At 46.1% G+C, this 16,544-nt stretch overlaps 2 protein-coding genes across 2 annotated transcripts in view; both read left to right on the top strand.

The window, feature by feature from the left end:
• LOC120910200 (zinc finger protein 585A-like) overlaps nucleotides 1-16,544 on the top strand; it is a 51,552-nt gene that overhangs the window by 18,304 nt on the left and 16,704 nt on the right. The window lies entirely within an intron of this gene.
• On the top strand, nucleotides 17-15,057 carry LOC120910122 (myb-related transcription factor, partner of profilin-like). Its single transcript, XM_040321994.1, has 8 exons — nucleotides 17-57; nucleotides 158-307; nucleotides 413-551; nucleotides 7,748-8,024; nucleotides 9,824-9,987; nucleotides 10,064-10,123; nucleotides 10,817-10,930; nucleotides 14,323-15,057. The coding sequence occupies exons 2-8, from the start codon at nucleotides 236-238 to the stop codon at nucleotides 14,838-14,840; spliced, it is 1,344 nt and encodes a 447-aa protein (XP_040177928.1). The 5' UTR covers nucleotides 17-57; nucleotides 158-235; the 3' UTR covers nucleotides 14,841-15,057.

The following is a 16,544-nucleotide window of genomic DNA, read 5'->3' as shown; positions in this document are numbered from 1 at the left end:
CCTCTGTATTCCCGGAATTCCACACAGGAAGGTCACACCATCCCTCACCATCATCAGGTAGGTGGGGCTGAGCATATACTCTTAATAATGATATTCTATTATGTAACCTCCTTGTGTTTTGTTTTATGAATGTATTCTATCTTCTTTTTGGGATTAGGGTGAAGAACCAAAAGACGTCAAAGCTGAGATTAAAGTGGAAAAAGAAGATACTTTTGTCAGTGGAGATCAGCAGTCTATGGACGAGGGTGGTCCTCTGTTGTCCAGGAATTCTACACAGGAAGATCTCCACTGTACAGAGAATGATCAGGTAGGTGGGACTGGGCAAAAATAACTCAAAAATAATTCTATTAGAGGACATTCTTCTATGTAGCAGTGTTTCTAGATGTTATATTGCATCATCTCTTGAATTTAGAATGAAGAACGGAAAGACATCAAAGTTGAACATAAACACGAAGAAGAGACAACATTGAATGGAAATCAGCAGTCTATGGAGGAGGGGGAGATGATTATGGAAAGTAGACCGGAGGAATCTTCTCTACATATCAACACAAGTAAGTAATAAACACTAAATACAGAAACAGTTTTTTTTTTTTTCTTTACTTCTACGAGTATAAAGTATACACTTTTAAATAGTTACATAGGTTGATATATATATAATGTTCACCTAAATACAAAAAATATTGCAAAGAGTCAATTGATCCAGATGAAGGGAGAGACCCAATTTGGCCATCTCCATTCCTCAATAGAACGTCATTGTCATGTTCCCAACAAATGAGGAGGAGATACTGAGATTTCAGGCTTGCTGGCTTAAATCAGGTTTGGTCTCCACCCAGAGACTGGCCACATTAATCACCTTGCAGGTGGACAGACAGACATAAAGAAGGCCATATGAAAGGACCATCTCCATTCCTCAATATAACATCATGTTCTCCAAAAATGAGGAGGATATACTGTACACCATATGAAAGGTCCATCCCCATTCCTCAATATAACGTCATGTTCTCCAAAAATGAGGAGGAGATACTGTACACCATATAAAAGCTCCATCTCCATTCCTCAATATAACGTCATGTTCCCAACAAATGAGGAGGAGATACTGTACACCATATGAAAGGTCCATCTCCATTCCTCAATATAACATGTTCTCCAAAAATGAGGAGGAGATACTGTACACCATATGAAAGGTCCATCTTCATTCCTCAATATAATGTCATGTTCCCAACAAATAAGGGAGGAGATACTGTACACCATATGAAAGGTCCATCTCCATTCCTCAATATAACGTCATGTTCCCAACAAATGAGGAGGAGATACTGTACACCATATGAAAGGTCCATCTTCATTCCTCAATATAATGTCATGTTCCCAACAAATGAGGAGGATATACTGTACACCATATGAAAGGTCCATCTCCATTCCTCAATATAACGTCATGTTCTCCAAAAATGAGGAGGAGATACTGTACACCATATAAAAGCTCCATCTCCATTCCTCAATATAACGTCATGTTCCCAACAAATGAGGAGGAGATACTGTACACCATATGAAAGGTCCATCTCCATTCCTCAATATAACATGTTCTCCAAAAATGAGGAGGAGATACTGTACACCATATGAAAGGTCCATCTTCATTCCTCAATATAATGTCATGTTCCCAACAAATGAGGAGGAGATACTGTACACCATATGAAAGGTCCATCTCCATTCCTCAATATAACGTCATGTTCCCAACAAATGAGGAGGAGATACTGTACACCATATGAAAGGTCCATCTTCATTCCTCAATATAATGTCATGTTCCCAACAAATGAGGAGGATATACTGTACACCATATGAAAGGTCCATCTCCATTCCTCAATATAACGTCATGTTCTCCAAAAATGAGGAGGAGATACTGTACACCATATAAAAGCTCCATCTCCATTCCTCAATATAACGTCATGTTCCCAACAAATGAGGAGGAGATACTGTACACCATATGAAAGGTCCATCTCCATTCCTCAATATAACATGTTCTCCAAAAATGAGGAGGAGATACTGTACACCATATGAAAGGTCCATCTTCATTCCTCAATATAATGTCATGTTCCCAACAAATGAGGAGGAGATACTGTACACCATATGAAAGGTCCATCTCCATTCCTCAATATAACGTCATGTTCCCAACAAATGAGGAGGAGATACTGTACACCATATGAAAGGTCCATCTTCATTCCTCAATATAATGTCATGTTCCCAACAAATGAGGAGGAGATACTGTACACCATATGAAAGGTCCATCTCCATTCCTCAATATAACATTGTGATTCTAACTGATGAGTTGGAGACATTATACGTCCATGCCCGGATGACACCCAAGGGCAGCATGTGGTCTTTTGTTACTGAATGGGCGGCCCTAAGTAAGGAAGGTTAAATGTGATTGGGTTCAGTTTGCAAACCATTTCAGAATCTTGTTTTGAAGTTTACAAACTTTGCATTGAACCCTACTGAAGTGAGGATGGGGGAATCTTATTCTTCAATCCTGGCCATTTTTGAGACTAATAAACTATTGTCAAAATAACGGAAAGGACAATAGACACTGCCATGTTGAGCATGTACAAATTCCAAAATTAAAAAACCTATTCAATAAAAAAAAAAGAAAAAAGTCTGTACGTAGTGCACTCCTCTTTACTGCACACTGGCCCCTGAGCTCTGCACCTAGGGCGCCCCACTGATGGCCGCTGATGAGTCTGCACTAATGATCAGGGCACTGATTATCCGTGTAATAAAATGTACTCGCTGTCTCTATGTGAGGAAAGGAGAGCCAATAAATGACAAGTCTGTTTACATGTGATTGGACACAGATAATCACATGGTAAATAGTCGCTGTGATTGGCCCTTCACCCTGTGATCTGCTGAGTCCAAGGTACACAGCAGTCACAGAGTGTGCTCGATGTGCGCACACGGTAGGATGTCTAGGGAGGAGTTTGTTGTCTATAGCGTAAGCTGCAAAGTGGTTAAGGGAATGGAGACTGCTAAAGGCAGAAGAAACTCTTGCCAGCTCCTGACCTAGGCATCGGGTTGATCATAACCGTAGCTATATGAATTACGCCTGTACAAATTGAATGTTCTTGGTGGCATTTACTGTATACAGTGGCGTAGCGTGGGGGGTGCAAGGGGGGCCACCGCCCCGGGTGCAAAATTTAGAGGGGCGATGTCACGAGTGTGGAGAGGAGGGAGCGCCAACAAGAGATGGGACATCTGCATGATGTCACCACTCCAGTCATTATCAAGCACGCTCTCTACCCTACAGCCACCGCTGTCTCACACAGTGGATCATATGACCAGACTGGAGCTAGCTGAAAATGGGGTAAGTCCATGGGTCAGGGGGGTCAAATTACTTACCTCGCCCCAGGCGCTGATAACCCAAGCTACGCCACTGACTGTATAAAGTCGTTTTAAGGTTGAATGTAGCGCAAATCTAAAGTTTTTTTGCATTTTATGTCAATACTGGATAACCTGCAAAACAAATGTTAGTTTGAATGTACCGTATGGATTGGTTGGCGCAAAATCAAATTTTGGTATCGCTCATTTAGGCGATTTGCTCTTGGTTTATGTTTGAAAACAATTAACGTATTGGTCCCTCATGTGTCAAATTATACTGTATTCTGAGAAATGTGAGCAGTGTTATTTAGTAGGTAGGTTCAGAGTTTTAAGGCTTGATGTGTTTTGGTATCTATTTTTACTTGACGCAACTTCATCTTTTTTATGAATTTAACAAAAAAAATAAAAATACGGAATATTGTGTTTTGGTTGCCCTAAAATTTACTTTGATGTTTTGATGATCATGTGCGCTAATTTCGTGTGACACAAACATTTGCAACTACCACCATTTCATTCTCCGGGGGCTCTGTGTGAACAAAAAAAGTAAAAAACGCTCCAGAATTGACCAGGATAAAACGACTACAATCTATGAAGTGGCTGGTCATCACGTAGGCATGTTTGACATGTTATGCAAGCAGTTGTGTTCACTAGGGAAAACTTGAGTTGTCTTCACCTGTTGTCATATGCCTATACACATTTACCCAACCAGCTTTGACCAAGACCCGACCAACTTCCAGACTCACACAGAGGACAACAGACAGTGAGACACATAAGGGGGTAACCGAGGCCTACTGCACACCTACGGGGGGGGGGGGGGATTGGGTACCTCTCCCCAGACAGTCCTCCTACAGAGGTGGGGGGACGTTGGCCAGGGGAACACTGATAGGGAACCAGAAAACAACTCACTGGCCACTCTATTTCAGGGCTGTTTAAACCAACACCACACGTAGCTAGGGTTCTTCGTGTGCTCGCTGGCTGAGGTCTTGGGAGGACGCGATGAGAGAGCAGGAGGTCTTGGGAGGACGCGATGAGGGAGCTTGAGAGCGGGAGGTCTTGGGATGATGCGATGAGGGAGCTAAAGAGCGGGAGGTCTTGGGGGGACTCGATGAGGGAGCTAGAGCGCGGGAGGTCTTGGGAGGACCCAATGAGGGAGTTAGAGAGAGGGAGGTCTTGGGAGGACGCAATGAGGGACCTAGAGAGCGGGAGGTCTTGGGAGGACGCGATGAGGGAGCTAGAGCGGGGGGGTCTTGGGAGGACGCAATGAGTGAGTTAGAGAGAGGGAGGTCTTGGGAGGACGCAATGAGGGACCTAGAGAGCGGGAGGTCTTGGGAGGATGCGATGAGGGAGCTAGAGAGAGGGAGGTCTTGGGAGGATGCGATGAGGGAGCTAGAGAGTGGGAGGTCTTGGGAGGACGCAAGGAGGGAGCTGGAGAGCAGGAGGTCTTGGGAGGACGCGAGGAGGGAGCTAGAGAGCAGGGGGTCTTGGGGTCTTGGGAGGACGTGGTGAGGGAGCTAGAGAGCAGGAGGTCTTGGGAGGACCACTGAGGGAGCTAGAGAGTGGGAGTACGTGATGAGGGAGCTAGAGAGCAGGAGGTCTTTGGAGAACGCGATGAGGGAGCTGGAGAGCAGGAGGTCTTGGGAGGACGCGAGGAGGGAGCTAGAGAGCAGGGGGGGGCGTGAGGAGGGAGCTAGAGAGCAGGGGGTCTTGGGAGGACCTAAGAGAGCAGTTTGGTTACAATTTTTAGACCAGGTTATGGACATAGATGGGGGCAGCGTTGTGGATGGCTTTGTAAGTTGTTGCTAGTATTTCGAACTGATCAACAAATGTTCTTGCATGCCCAAACTAAAAGGTCCTTTTTGGCAAGCACTACATGCAATGTTTATGAACTTTTCTCAAGAACATTCATCCACACGTTCGCCCAAAATACATGACATCATTTTATGAGAAGACTTTATATGGTGGGCGAATGTTCGTGCCTCTTGTGTCCATTTATTACCACGGCTGTTGTCCATCAGTGGACGAGATCATTCGTAACTTAGGTCAATGTTCTTAACCTCCGATGTGTCATGAATAAGCCTTTTTGACTGATCTACCTCGACTGACCAAATAACGAGGTTGGCAAAGAATATTCAAACAACCGAAATGGTACAGTTGCTTTACATATGTGTTCAAGTGTGTATCTTATTAATCTGGGTAAATGGAATGTTGTTTGATTTCTAGTCTTTGGCAAATGAAAGCTCTTTCCATTCCCCATTTTCCATGGGAATAACCTCTCGACTTATGCTAATGTGACTTTCGACCATCACTGGTGGTCCACCAATCAACGTAATTTTAAAACGCACCCATCAGGGAAAAAAAATCTATTGTTTTGTTTGATTCTCACTTTGATCCAGCAGCGTCAAACGTATATGTGGAGGTGGGCCTTCCTCCAAGGCACTGCATATATGTGCACCTGTGTTATACTTGTAGCACATTCCCAGCAAAGTGACCAGGTTGACACTGACTGATCCAGATCTCGTACTAATGACTGCAAGATGGTAGGGTCAGCTCCAGATCACTGTGATAGTGTCAGGTCACCTGTGGCCAGGACCCCGTTGGGGTCAGGGATGCACCACAGGGTAGTGAAACCTATTGCCGACTGCTGCGATAGAGAGGAAGCGTGAACCCAAGATCGCCCAGGGCGCAGAGTCTGATGCCCTGTACACACGATCGGTTCATCCGATGAAAACGGTCTGATGGACCGTTTTCATCGGTTAACCGATGAAGCTGACTGATGGTCAGTCGCGCCTACACACCATAAAAAAAACAATCGTGTCAGAACGCGGTGACGTAAAACACAACGATGTGCTGAAAAAAACGAAGTTCAATTCTTCCAAGCATGCGTCGACTTGATTCTGAGCATGCGTGGCTTTTTAACCGATGGTCGTGCCTACTATTGATCGTTTTTTTTTTTTTTTTTTCATCGGTTAAATTTAAAACAAGTTGGCCTTTTTTTAACCGATGGATAAATAACCGATGGCGCCCACACACGATCGGTTTGGACCGATAAACGGTCCATCAGACCGTTCGCATCGGTTTAACCGATCGTGTGTACGCGGCCTAAGACCCAGCTTTGTGTTCACCAGAGCCTCTAGTGGTGAGGATGTCCTTCGCCGCAGCTGGATCCAGGTCGCGACCCCTGGGATCCCCTAGGTCACGCTCTGCAGGGAGAGAGGGGAAGCAGCAAGCAGGACAAGCGGTACTGATGGGTAAGCCGAGGTCAGGGCAACAGGCAGACAAGGGTAACCGAGGGACAGGCAAAAGGTCAGGATCACAGGGAAACAGGAGAAGTCAGGGACGAGCCAAAAACGGTACACAGGAAGATAATCGTAGCACACTGCAGACAGGAACTAAAGCTAACAACATGGTTGAACAGCACTGCAGGCCTGTAGTGCAACAGTTAATATAGACTTCCTGGGATGACCTATGTGGGGCCATACAGGAAGGAGAGGAAATAGGAAGGTAACAGAACAGAGTCTGGTCTCTAATGGACAGATGGAGACAGGTAAGCTGCCAGACTATTGTATATCCATGACAGATGGTCAATAACAGGCTATCACAGTGATCACTCTGTAAAACCCGCCTCTGTACTCCTTGCTCCTTGGCTATACCAAAAAACAGGTGGGAGCTTTTCCAGGCCCCTATGCATCCCAATTGGGTGCAGGCATTGGGAAGAGCCCGTCCTAGCTCAATATATACAGTATGAAGCCAGGAGAAAGCAAAATGCGTCGGAAATGTGACCTGGAAGAAGGCGGACTGAGGTTGCTTTTACTTTAGTGACTGTCGGGTTGTGACGGCTTGCTGCATTCAGGGCTTTCTTTTTTTTTTTTTTCTTTTTCTTTTATACAACATTTTAGCCTAGACCAGAAACTAGACAGCAACTTAAGAAATGTAAAAAATATTTAAATGTGATATACTTTCCTATCTATTTACGAATGCTAGTGCATAAGAATTAAAAATAGTTGGTTGAGATTTTCTTTCCACTTCGAGCAAAATACGGTCAGAATTCGTGACAACTGGGAGGATGCTTGTGACATTCGTCCGTTGAATATTTTATAAATGGACCCCTAAAATAGTTGCAACCATGAGTACAATTTTACTAACACAAAGCCAGATTTGTAAAACTGGGTTCAGGCGTTAAGGTTTGTTTTCCCTCATAATGGGGATAATTGATGAAGAACTGAAAATAACTGTCCGATCCAAGCATCTGACCTCATGATTTTGGCAACTTGGCTTGCATCCGAAGCTTCACCTGCTCTCCATGTTGGGTAAATGTCATATTCACTGCTATATGAACATGCCCCATTCATATCACAAGGTGCTGGAGGTTTTGCTTTGTGTATAGGTATGTCTGAAACTCCCTCAGCCATGATGACGCGGCGAAGAGGCAAAAGTAGCCGGGATAGCCGGAAGCAGAATTTAACCTGGACGCCACAGGAGAACCGAGTCCTGGTGACTCATACTGTGCCCTATTACGCAGAACTGTGCGGTACCAGGGCGCGGCGTTTGAACCCGGCCGAGAAAAAAAACATTTGGCTTGTTATTGCCGAAGCTGTGAACGCTGTCGCACCACAACGGAGGGACTGGACGCACTGCAGGCGGAAGATTAACGACATTAAAAGGTAGGCCAAAAATTTGAATTGTCTTGCTATGTATGTCTTGAAAATTATCTCGTTGTCAAGCATTGTTTGGGGTCTACTTATTTTGGTTACATCTTGCTATGTTGTATGGCTCCCTGTACTCCCCTTTCCTAAAACTGGTCCGAAACCAGTTGAGCAGAGCCAGTGGGAAGATGTCAATGGATCGCCTGCTCGTAATGTCATTGACCTAATATGGCCACAATGGCCGTTGCATCATTGACCTAATATGGCCGTTGTGTCTTTGACCTAATATGGCCACAATGGCCATTGTGTCTTTGACCTAATATGGCCATTGTGTCTTTGACCTAATATGGCCACAATGGCCGTTGCGTCTTTGACCTAATATGGCCACAATGGCCGGTGCGTCTTTGACCTAATATGGCCACAATAACCGTTGTGTCTTTGACCTAATATGGCCACAATGGCCGTTGCGTCTTTGACCTAATATGGCCACAATGGCCGTTGCGTCTTTGACCTAATTTGGCCACAATGGCCGTTGCGTCTTTGACCTAATTTGGCCACAATGGCTGTTGCGTCTTTGACCTAATTTGGCCACAATGGCCGTTGCGTCTTTGACCTAATTTGGCCACAATGGCCGTTGCGTCTTTGACCTAATTTGGCCACAATGGCCGTTGCGTCTTTGACCTAATTTGGCCACAATGGCCGTTGTGTCTTTGACCTAATATGGCCGTTGCATGCATCATTGACCTAATATGGCCACAATAGCCGTTGTGTCTTTGACCTAATATGCAAACACAAAAACATACTTGCATAGATGCTATACATCTAAGATGGTGCTGCTATAAGACCAAAGACTGTACAAAACAGATTATAGCGCACACATAGTGTGACCAAACCCCCGTATTTTTGAATATGTTCAGGTGTTTTTAACTAGCCTTGCAGGATAAATGTCATTTTTGCATGTGTGCGCTATAATCTGTTTTGTACTGTTTTGACCTAATCTGGCCACAATGGCCGTTGTGTCATTGACCTAATACGGCCATGTGGCCTGAGCATGGTCCAAACCCACTTTGGCAGAATCTGTCACACGAACCCCAGAGGCCCAATCGGCTGTGGCTGGGGCATTCCCAACCCAGAGCTACACGTACACAGGTATGTGATCATATGACGGCTTTCCATGGGAGGAGCTGAACTGGGTTTAGACCCCGTGGTCATCTTAGGTCAATGATGTCCAAAGATGGCCATATTAAGTCACTGATGTCATGAGCATCGCCACCACTTTGTTTACTTACAACTTCCATGTGGGGAATTCCCTGGCTAAAGCTGATTGGGCTAGTGGGGATGTGATCATGTGACCGCTTTCCATGGCAGGAGCTGAACTGGGTTTGGACCCCATGGTGATCTTAGGTCAATGATGGTGGCCATATTAAGTCACTTATGTCATGAGCATCGCCTCCACTTTGTTTACGTGCACCTGCCATGTGGGGAATGCCGCGGCCACAGCTGATTGGGCTAGTGGGGATGTGATCATGTGACCGCTTTCCATGGGAGGAGCTGACCTGGGTTTGGGCCTTGTTCCCAGCTCAACCCTTATCTGCACCTACAGTAATTTTGTAAGGCATTGCCCACAGAGCAGCATTGTATATATTTGCAGTGATCCGCACACAGGGGGCGCTACTCTGACTATATTTATCATGAAAACTGTGATTTTCTTTTTTTGACAAAAAACAAATTCATCTTTAAAATTCTAACCCACTAAATGCATTTTAATTCTGCATGTTGTGAAGGTTCTAACCCTACAAAACCTCAATGTTTGACAGGAGCATCATCCGCAAATACCGGGAGCGTCGTAGGGCTTCCAGCCAGAGTGGGGTAGGAGCCTCGCCAGACCCCAGCCTGACAGATTTTGAAAAGGATTTGGAGATTGTCCTGCAATTCGACATATTGACGGGAATCCGGGGAGATTACGATACGGATATTATGGGTGAGACACTTTAACATTGTGCTTCATACTAAAGTTTCATAAATATGTTCGTAATTTAATTTTTTTTCTCTTGTAGAAGACTTGGCTGGTGGGCCTGGTGAATCTGATAACGGGTCCTCGGCTTCTGACCAAACTGGTAGGTGTTATGTTTCATATATTTTAGATATGTGGGATTTTCAGCTACACTATATTGTCAAAAATATTGGGACGCCTGCCTTTACAAGCAAATTAACTTTGATGGTATCTTAGTCCGTAGGGTTCAATATTGAGTTGCCCCACCCTTTGCAGCTATAACAGCTTCAACTCTTCTGGAAAGGCCATCCACAAGGTTTAGGAGGGTGTCTATGGCAATGTTTGACCATTCCTCCAGAAGTGCATTTGTGAGGTCAGGCACTGATGTGAATGACAAGGCCTGCCCTGCAAGCCTCCAGGGGTCTGTGCAGGCCAGTCAAGTTCCTCCACCCCAAACTCGCTCAGCCATGTCTTTATGGACCTTGCTTTGTGCACTGGTGGGCAGTCATGTTGGAACAGGAAGGAGCCTTCCCCAAACTGTTCCCAGAAAGTGGGAAGAGTTCCCCCTTCACTGGAACTAAGGGGCCAAGTCCAACCCCTGGAAAAACAACCACATACCATAATCCCCCCTCCACCATATGATTTGGACCAGTGCACAAAGCAAGGTCCATAAATTCATGGGTGAGCTCTGTTTTAAATTTTCAACATGTAGACTTCCAGGTCATCTAAGTAGCCAATTGTAATCGGATGAAGAATCCTCTTGAATTCAGACGTCAAGCTGACCAATTCATATATTATATTTTATTCCCTCTACCAGACGTTATACTGACTGACACAGAGGAGGTGAATGCCAACCAGGAGGATTTCGAGGAGCTGGAATATCCCCAGACATCAGATCTCCAACCTGTAGATGAAACGGGAGATGGACCAAGTATGTGGAGTAAACATGACGCAAATCCACTCTGTATACCTATACAACCGACACCGCCATTAACAGACTTGAAGCGTGTGTAATGTTAGGCTAGAAACTTATTCCCAAAAAATTATGAAATGTTTAAAGCTGAAGTCTAGGCATGAGCATAGGTACCTTGGTCCGGCTTGGACCTGGCATAAGCATAGGTACCTTGGTCCGGCTTGGACCTGGCATAAGCATAGTTAACTTGGTTCGGCTTGGACTGGCCATGAGCCTAGTTTGCTTGGTCCAGCCATGAGCCTAGTTTGCTTGGTCCAGCCATGAGCCTACTTTCCTTGGTCCAGCCATGAGCCTAGCTTCCTTGGTCCAGCCATGAGCCTAGCTTCCTTGGTCCAGCCATGAGCCTAGCTTCCTTGCTCCAGCCATGAGCCTAGTTTCCTTGCTCCAGCCATGAGCCTAGTTTCCTTGCTCCAGCCATGAGCCTAGTTTCCTTGCTCCAGCCATGAGCCTAGTTTCCTTGCTCCAGCCATGAGCCTAGTTTCCTTGCTCCAGCCATGAGCCTAGTTTCCTTGCTCCAGCCATGAGCCTAGTTTCCTTGCTCCAGCCATGAGCCTAGTTTCCTTGCTCCAGCCATGAGCCTAGTTTCCTTGCTCCAGCCATGAGCCTAGTTTCCTTGCTCCAGCCATGAGCCTAGTTTCCTTGCTCCAGCCATGAGCCTAGTTTCCTTGCTCCAGCCATGAGCCTAGTTTCCTTGCTCCAGCCATGAGCCTAGTTTCCTTGCTCCAGCCATGAGCCTAGTTTCCTTGCTCCAGCCATGAGCCTAGTTTCTTTGGTCCAGCCATGAGCCTAGTTTCCTTGGTCCAGCCATGAGCCTAGTTTCCTTGGTCCAGCCATGAGCCTAGTTTCCTTGGTCCAGCCATGAGCCTAGTTTCCTTGGTCCAGCCATGAGCCTAGTTTCCTTGGTCCAGCCATGAGCCTAGTTTCCTTGGTCCAGCCATGAGCCTAGTTTCTTTGGTCCAGCCATGAGCCTAGTTTCTTTGGTCCAGCCATGAGCCTAGTTTCCTTGGTCCAGCCATGAGCCTAGTTTCCTTGGTCCAGCCATGAGCCTAGTTTCTTTGGTCCAGCCATGAGCCTAGTTTCTTTGGTCCAGCCATGAGCCTAGTTTCCTTGCTCCAGCCATGAGCCTAGTTTCCTTGCTCCAGCCATGAGCCTAGTTTCCTTGCTCCAGCCATGAGCCTAGTTTCTTTGGTCCAGCCATGAGCCTAGTTTCCTTGGTCCAGCCATGAGCCTAGTTTCCTTGGTCCAGCCATGAGCCTAGTTTCCTTGGTCCAGCCATGAGCCTAGTTTCCTTGGTCCAGCCATGAGCCTAGTTTCCTTGGTCCAGCCATGAGCCTAGTTTCCTTGGTCCAGCCATGAGCCTAGTTTCCTTGGTCCAGCCATGAGCCTAGTTTCCTTGGTCCAGCCATGAGCCTAGTTTCCTTGGTCCAGCCATGAGCCTAGTTTCCTTGGTCCAGCCATGAGCCTAGTTTCCTTGGTCCAGCCATGAGCCTAGTTTCCTTGGTCCAGCCATGAGCCTAGTTTCCTTGGTCCAGCCATGAGCCTAGTTTCCTTGGTCCAGCCATGAGCCTAGTTTCCTTGGTCCAGCCATGAGCCTAGTTTCCTTGGTCCAGCCATGAGCCTAGTTTCCTTGGTCCACCCATGAGCCTAGTTTCCTTGGTCCACCCATGAGCCTAGTTTCCTTGGTCCACCCATGAGCCTAGTTTCCTTGGTCCACCCATGAGCCTAGTTTCCTTGGTCCACCCATGAGCCTAGTTTCCTTGGTCCACCCATGAGCCTAGTTTCCTTGGTCCACCCATGAGCCTAGTTACATTGGTCCAGCTTGGTCCAGCCATGAGCCTAGTTTGCTTGGTCCAGCCATGAGCCTAGTTACACTGGTCCAGCTAGCACCAATGTAAGTATGCATCTCATACCTGAGCAACCCCTGTGGAAGGTGACAGTCACCGTTAACTACTCCACTGATCACCGCAATCTTCCAGGTCCTGTTGCCCACTCAGCATTGCCACAATTTACAAAACGCCATGTGTTTTTGTTTTTCAATGAATACAAGGCATTCTCTGATTGAGGCATGTGGGTGGGGCCTAAGCAACATACCCCAAAAAAGTGGAACAAGTCAACGCATGTTGGTACTTAAACATTACTTTTTTTTATTAAACTCCAAAGACATGCTGGTAGGTAAATTGGATCTTGTCCAAATTGGCCCAGTGTGTGTGTATGTATGTATATATATATATATATATATATATATATATATATATATATATATATATATATATATATATATATATATATATATATATATATATATATATATATATATATATATATATATATATAATCTCTATCTGTGTGTATGACTGTGTGTCCCACACAAATGACTGCACCAGCCAAGCTGACACTGGCTGGAAAAAGCGCCCAGAGGCGATTCAGTTCGCATGAGTAGCGCTATACAAGTCATGCATTCATTCAATGATCACAGACATAAGGTAGTTTACACATATGTTGTGGTTTACCCACTTCAAGAAAGTTAATGTCTGTCAACGTGGCACTCTAGCAATATGATATGAACTTCCAGACCACAGAATGCCCAAGAAGCCCTTCCATTGGAGGAGGTATCCAGGTTACTGGGTCACCCTGAGATCTCCAAAGTCCTTGCAGTTTATAAGGCTGAAGGTCAGAGACCAGTCCCAAGAACCTGGCTGAAGAGATGCCCTGTAAGGGGCAGCCTACTCTTTCTCTCCTCATCGGGTACCTCTCCTTAACTCCCCCCCCCCCCCCCCAACCAGCGGGGCTCTGTCCCTGACCTAGTCCCAGATTGTGGGTAGAAACTGCAGTTTAAGCACTTCTGTTTCTAGGTGGCCTCCCACATTTTGCAGGATTTCAGCATTTTAATAGGGGTGGTCAGCCTCCTCAAGATGGCCACCTGAAGCACATAATAGGATACAGATTTAGTCCCCAATTGCTTACTGGTAGCTTGAAGAAGTGGTACAATGCCACCTTCAGGTCAGCAGGCAAACTGCAAGCCAGCACCTGCCTAAAAGTGATGCAGTGACATCACGTTATCCAATCGGAAAACATCTTGCATTCATTGAAAAAATTCAAGGAATTCTGTTAATGGCAGCAGGGCCGATCATGCAACCCCCCCCCATCCTGAGGTTACTATGTCAAAGGAAAGGGGCTCGGTCCAGGACCCAAAGATTGCAACAACTACTACAGTGACTCTCCACTTTCACGGAGGTGCCACAGATATATGCTTACATTGGTCTAAGCAGAACCAATAGAACTATGCAATGAAGATCCTACCTAGACTTCAGAATGTTACTAAATATTTTGTGACCCGTTTTGAATTTCAGATGAAAACCCATTTGTTGGACTATATAAAGCATCGCCCACACAGCTGTCTCCGGCTCCTTCTCCGTCTGTGCCAGCAAGTCCCGCAGCACCTTCGCACCGCCCTGAGAAAGTGGCACCAACTACGAGTGGAAGATTGAGACGTCGCCATCGGCAGATGCGGCAGCTGATGGAAATCGAGAGACGGAAGCTGCTTGCAAATAGACGAATGCTGCGTCTTAGGGAGGCCCAATTCCAGGAGCAAAGGCGCCACTACAAGGCCATGGAAAGGGCCTTCAATACACACATACAGCAGCAACGTGTCATCATGGAGCAAATGACGGACAGCCATGCTGCACTCAGGCAGGCGGTGGACATCCTGGGCCAGGCCACTCTTTTATTGCAGGGGCGTCAGAGGGTGGAGGATGCTCCTGCTCCTCATCCTTCTGACAATAGCCGTGTATGTCGGCCTTCTGCTACAAGTCGGCCTGTTAAAAGGTTGCGAGGGCGGCCCAGACGATCGAGTCCAATCCAGCCCTAGAAGCACGTTTTTTGTTGTTTCTGATGTCTATACTATAATCTTCGAACAACATAGAGCTTCGCTCCAAGCGCTGAGGATTGTTCTCCTGTGATCCACCACAAGCTGGTGCCGGCGTCTGCTGTGGTCATCCGGGTCCACTATACAAAATTAAGTAGGGGCACCACACTCCATACAGCCCTGGTACTATGCTAAATCAAAAAGTGGCCTCATCCTAGGCCAGGGGTCTCCAAACTGCGGCCCGAGATGTGGCCCTTTGCTAGCTTTTATGCGGCCCTTGGGGGCGCTATTCCTCCAACTGATATGAGGCACTATTCCTTCCACTGACACCAACAAGGGGGGCACTATTTCTTCTACTGATATCAATGATGGGATAAAATTTCTCCTACTGATAGGGGCCCTACTCCTCCTCCTACTGACCACCAACCGTGAGGCCACATTTATTCTTACTGGTGCTGGGCCCCGGGACATTTTCTGCACCCACTAGCCACAATCCGGCCCTTTCTAAAGTCTGAAGCACAATAAAGTGGTCCTTTGTTTGAAAAGTTTGGAGACCCCTGCCTAGGCCATGATACTGACGCGTTTCACCCACCCACAGTGCTTAGTCACAGAGGACTAAGCTCTGTGGGTGGGGTGAAATGCATCAGGCGGAGCTGCTTAAGCCAAGTACCTAGGCAGTAGGGACGCCGCAATCCTGACAGCCTAAGGCTCCATGCACACTGAAGCTGATAAACTGCAGTTTATTGGCGTTTTGGGCTTTTTTTTTTAAACTCTATGTTGGCCTATGTGCCCATGCACACATGGGCGTTTTTTAGTGTTACTGAGCTTTGGAGTTTTTGGGCTTTTTTCTGAACGCCCGAAATTTGCGTTCAAAATGCCGTTTTTTGTTGGAAAACAACGCTCAAAAACGCTAAAAAACATTGAAAGGCTCCCTGCAAAGCTACTGGCGTTTTTTTTTAGTTATTTTTAGCTTCAGTGTGCATGGAGCCTTAGTCTATACTGCAATGTTATTTTTTTTATGCATTTGTATTATTGAGAAATACTTTATTTTTTGTAATAAAAATTACAAACGAAGCCTGTATATATTAAAAAAAAAAAAAAATGCTTCCAAGATCAAATGTTGAAATTTTTTTGATGGGAAAAAAACGTACACAAAAATGTAACGCAGTACCCTCTATACTTGTGGCATTAGCCATGTTCTAGTTTATGGCATCGGCGTGAAATGACTAAGTTTTGGAGGACTCAATCCTTCAGGCGTTCAACGCACAGGTTGTGCGACGGTCTAATCTTCTTGACCCCTATATAAAAATATAGGCCCAGATTCAGGTAGCAATTGCGTCTGCGTAACCATAGTTACGCAGCGCAATTGCTTACTTGCGCCGGCGTTTTGAATGCTCCTGATTCAGGAACCTCGTTACGCCGACTGCAGCCTAAGATATGACTAGCATAAGGCTCTTATGCCAGTCATATCGTAGGCTGCATTCTTACGTTGGCCGCTAGGGGGCGTTCCTGTAGTGGTCAGCGTATAGTATGCAAATTGCATACTAACGCCGATTTACTACCCTACGCGAGCCCTGCGTACGCAGTTTACGTCGTTTCCGTTCGTCGGGTTTCGCGTAAGGCTGCTCCTGCTATTAGCAGGGGCAGCCAATGCTACGTATACCCGTCGTTCCCGCGTTGCGAAGTTTAAATTTAACGTCGTTTGCG

This window comes from Rana temporaria, chromosome 8, assembly GCF_905171775.1.
Source record: "Rana temporaria chromosome 8, aRanTem1.1, whole genome shotgun sequence".
NCBI lineage: Eukaryota > Metazoa > Chordata > Amphibia > Anura > Ranidae > Rana > Rana temporaria.
This window is presented reverse-complemented; position numbering and strand designations above follow the sequence as displayed.

What these genes read in the sequence shown, in the direction of transcription:
- LOC120910122 (XM_040321994.1), top strand. Translation starts at nt 236, where the DNA reads ATGGACGAGGGTGGTCCTCTGTTGTCCAGGAATTCTACACAGGAAGAT. An exon ending in TTCTCTACATATCAACACAA is followed by an intron (nt 552 to 7,747) that starts GTAAGTAATAAA and finishes CTTTGTGTATAG; the next exon opens with GTATGTCTGAAACTCCCTCA. An exon ending in TGAAACGGGAGATGGACCAA is followed by an intron (nt 10,931 to 14,322) that starts GTATGTGGAGTA and finishes TTTGAATTTCAG; the next exon opens with ATGAAAACCCATTTGTTGGA.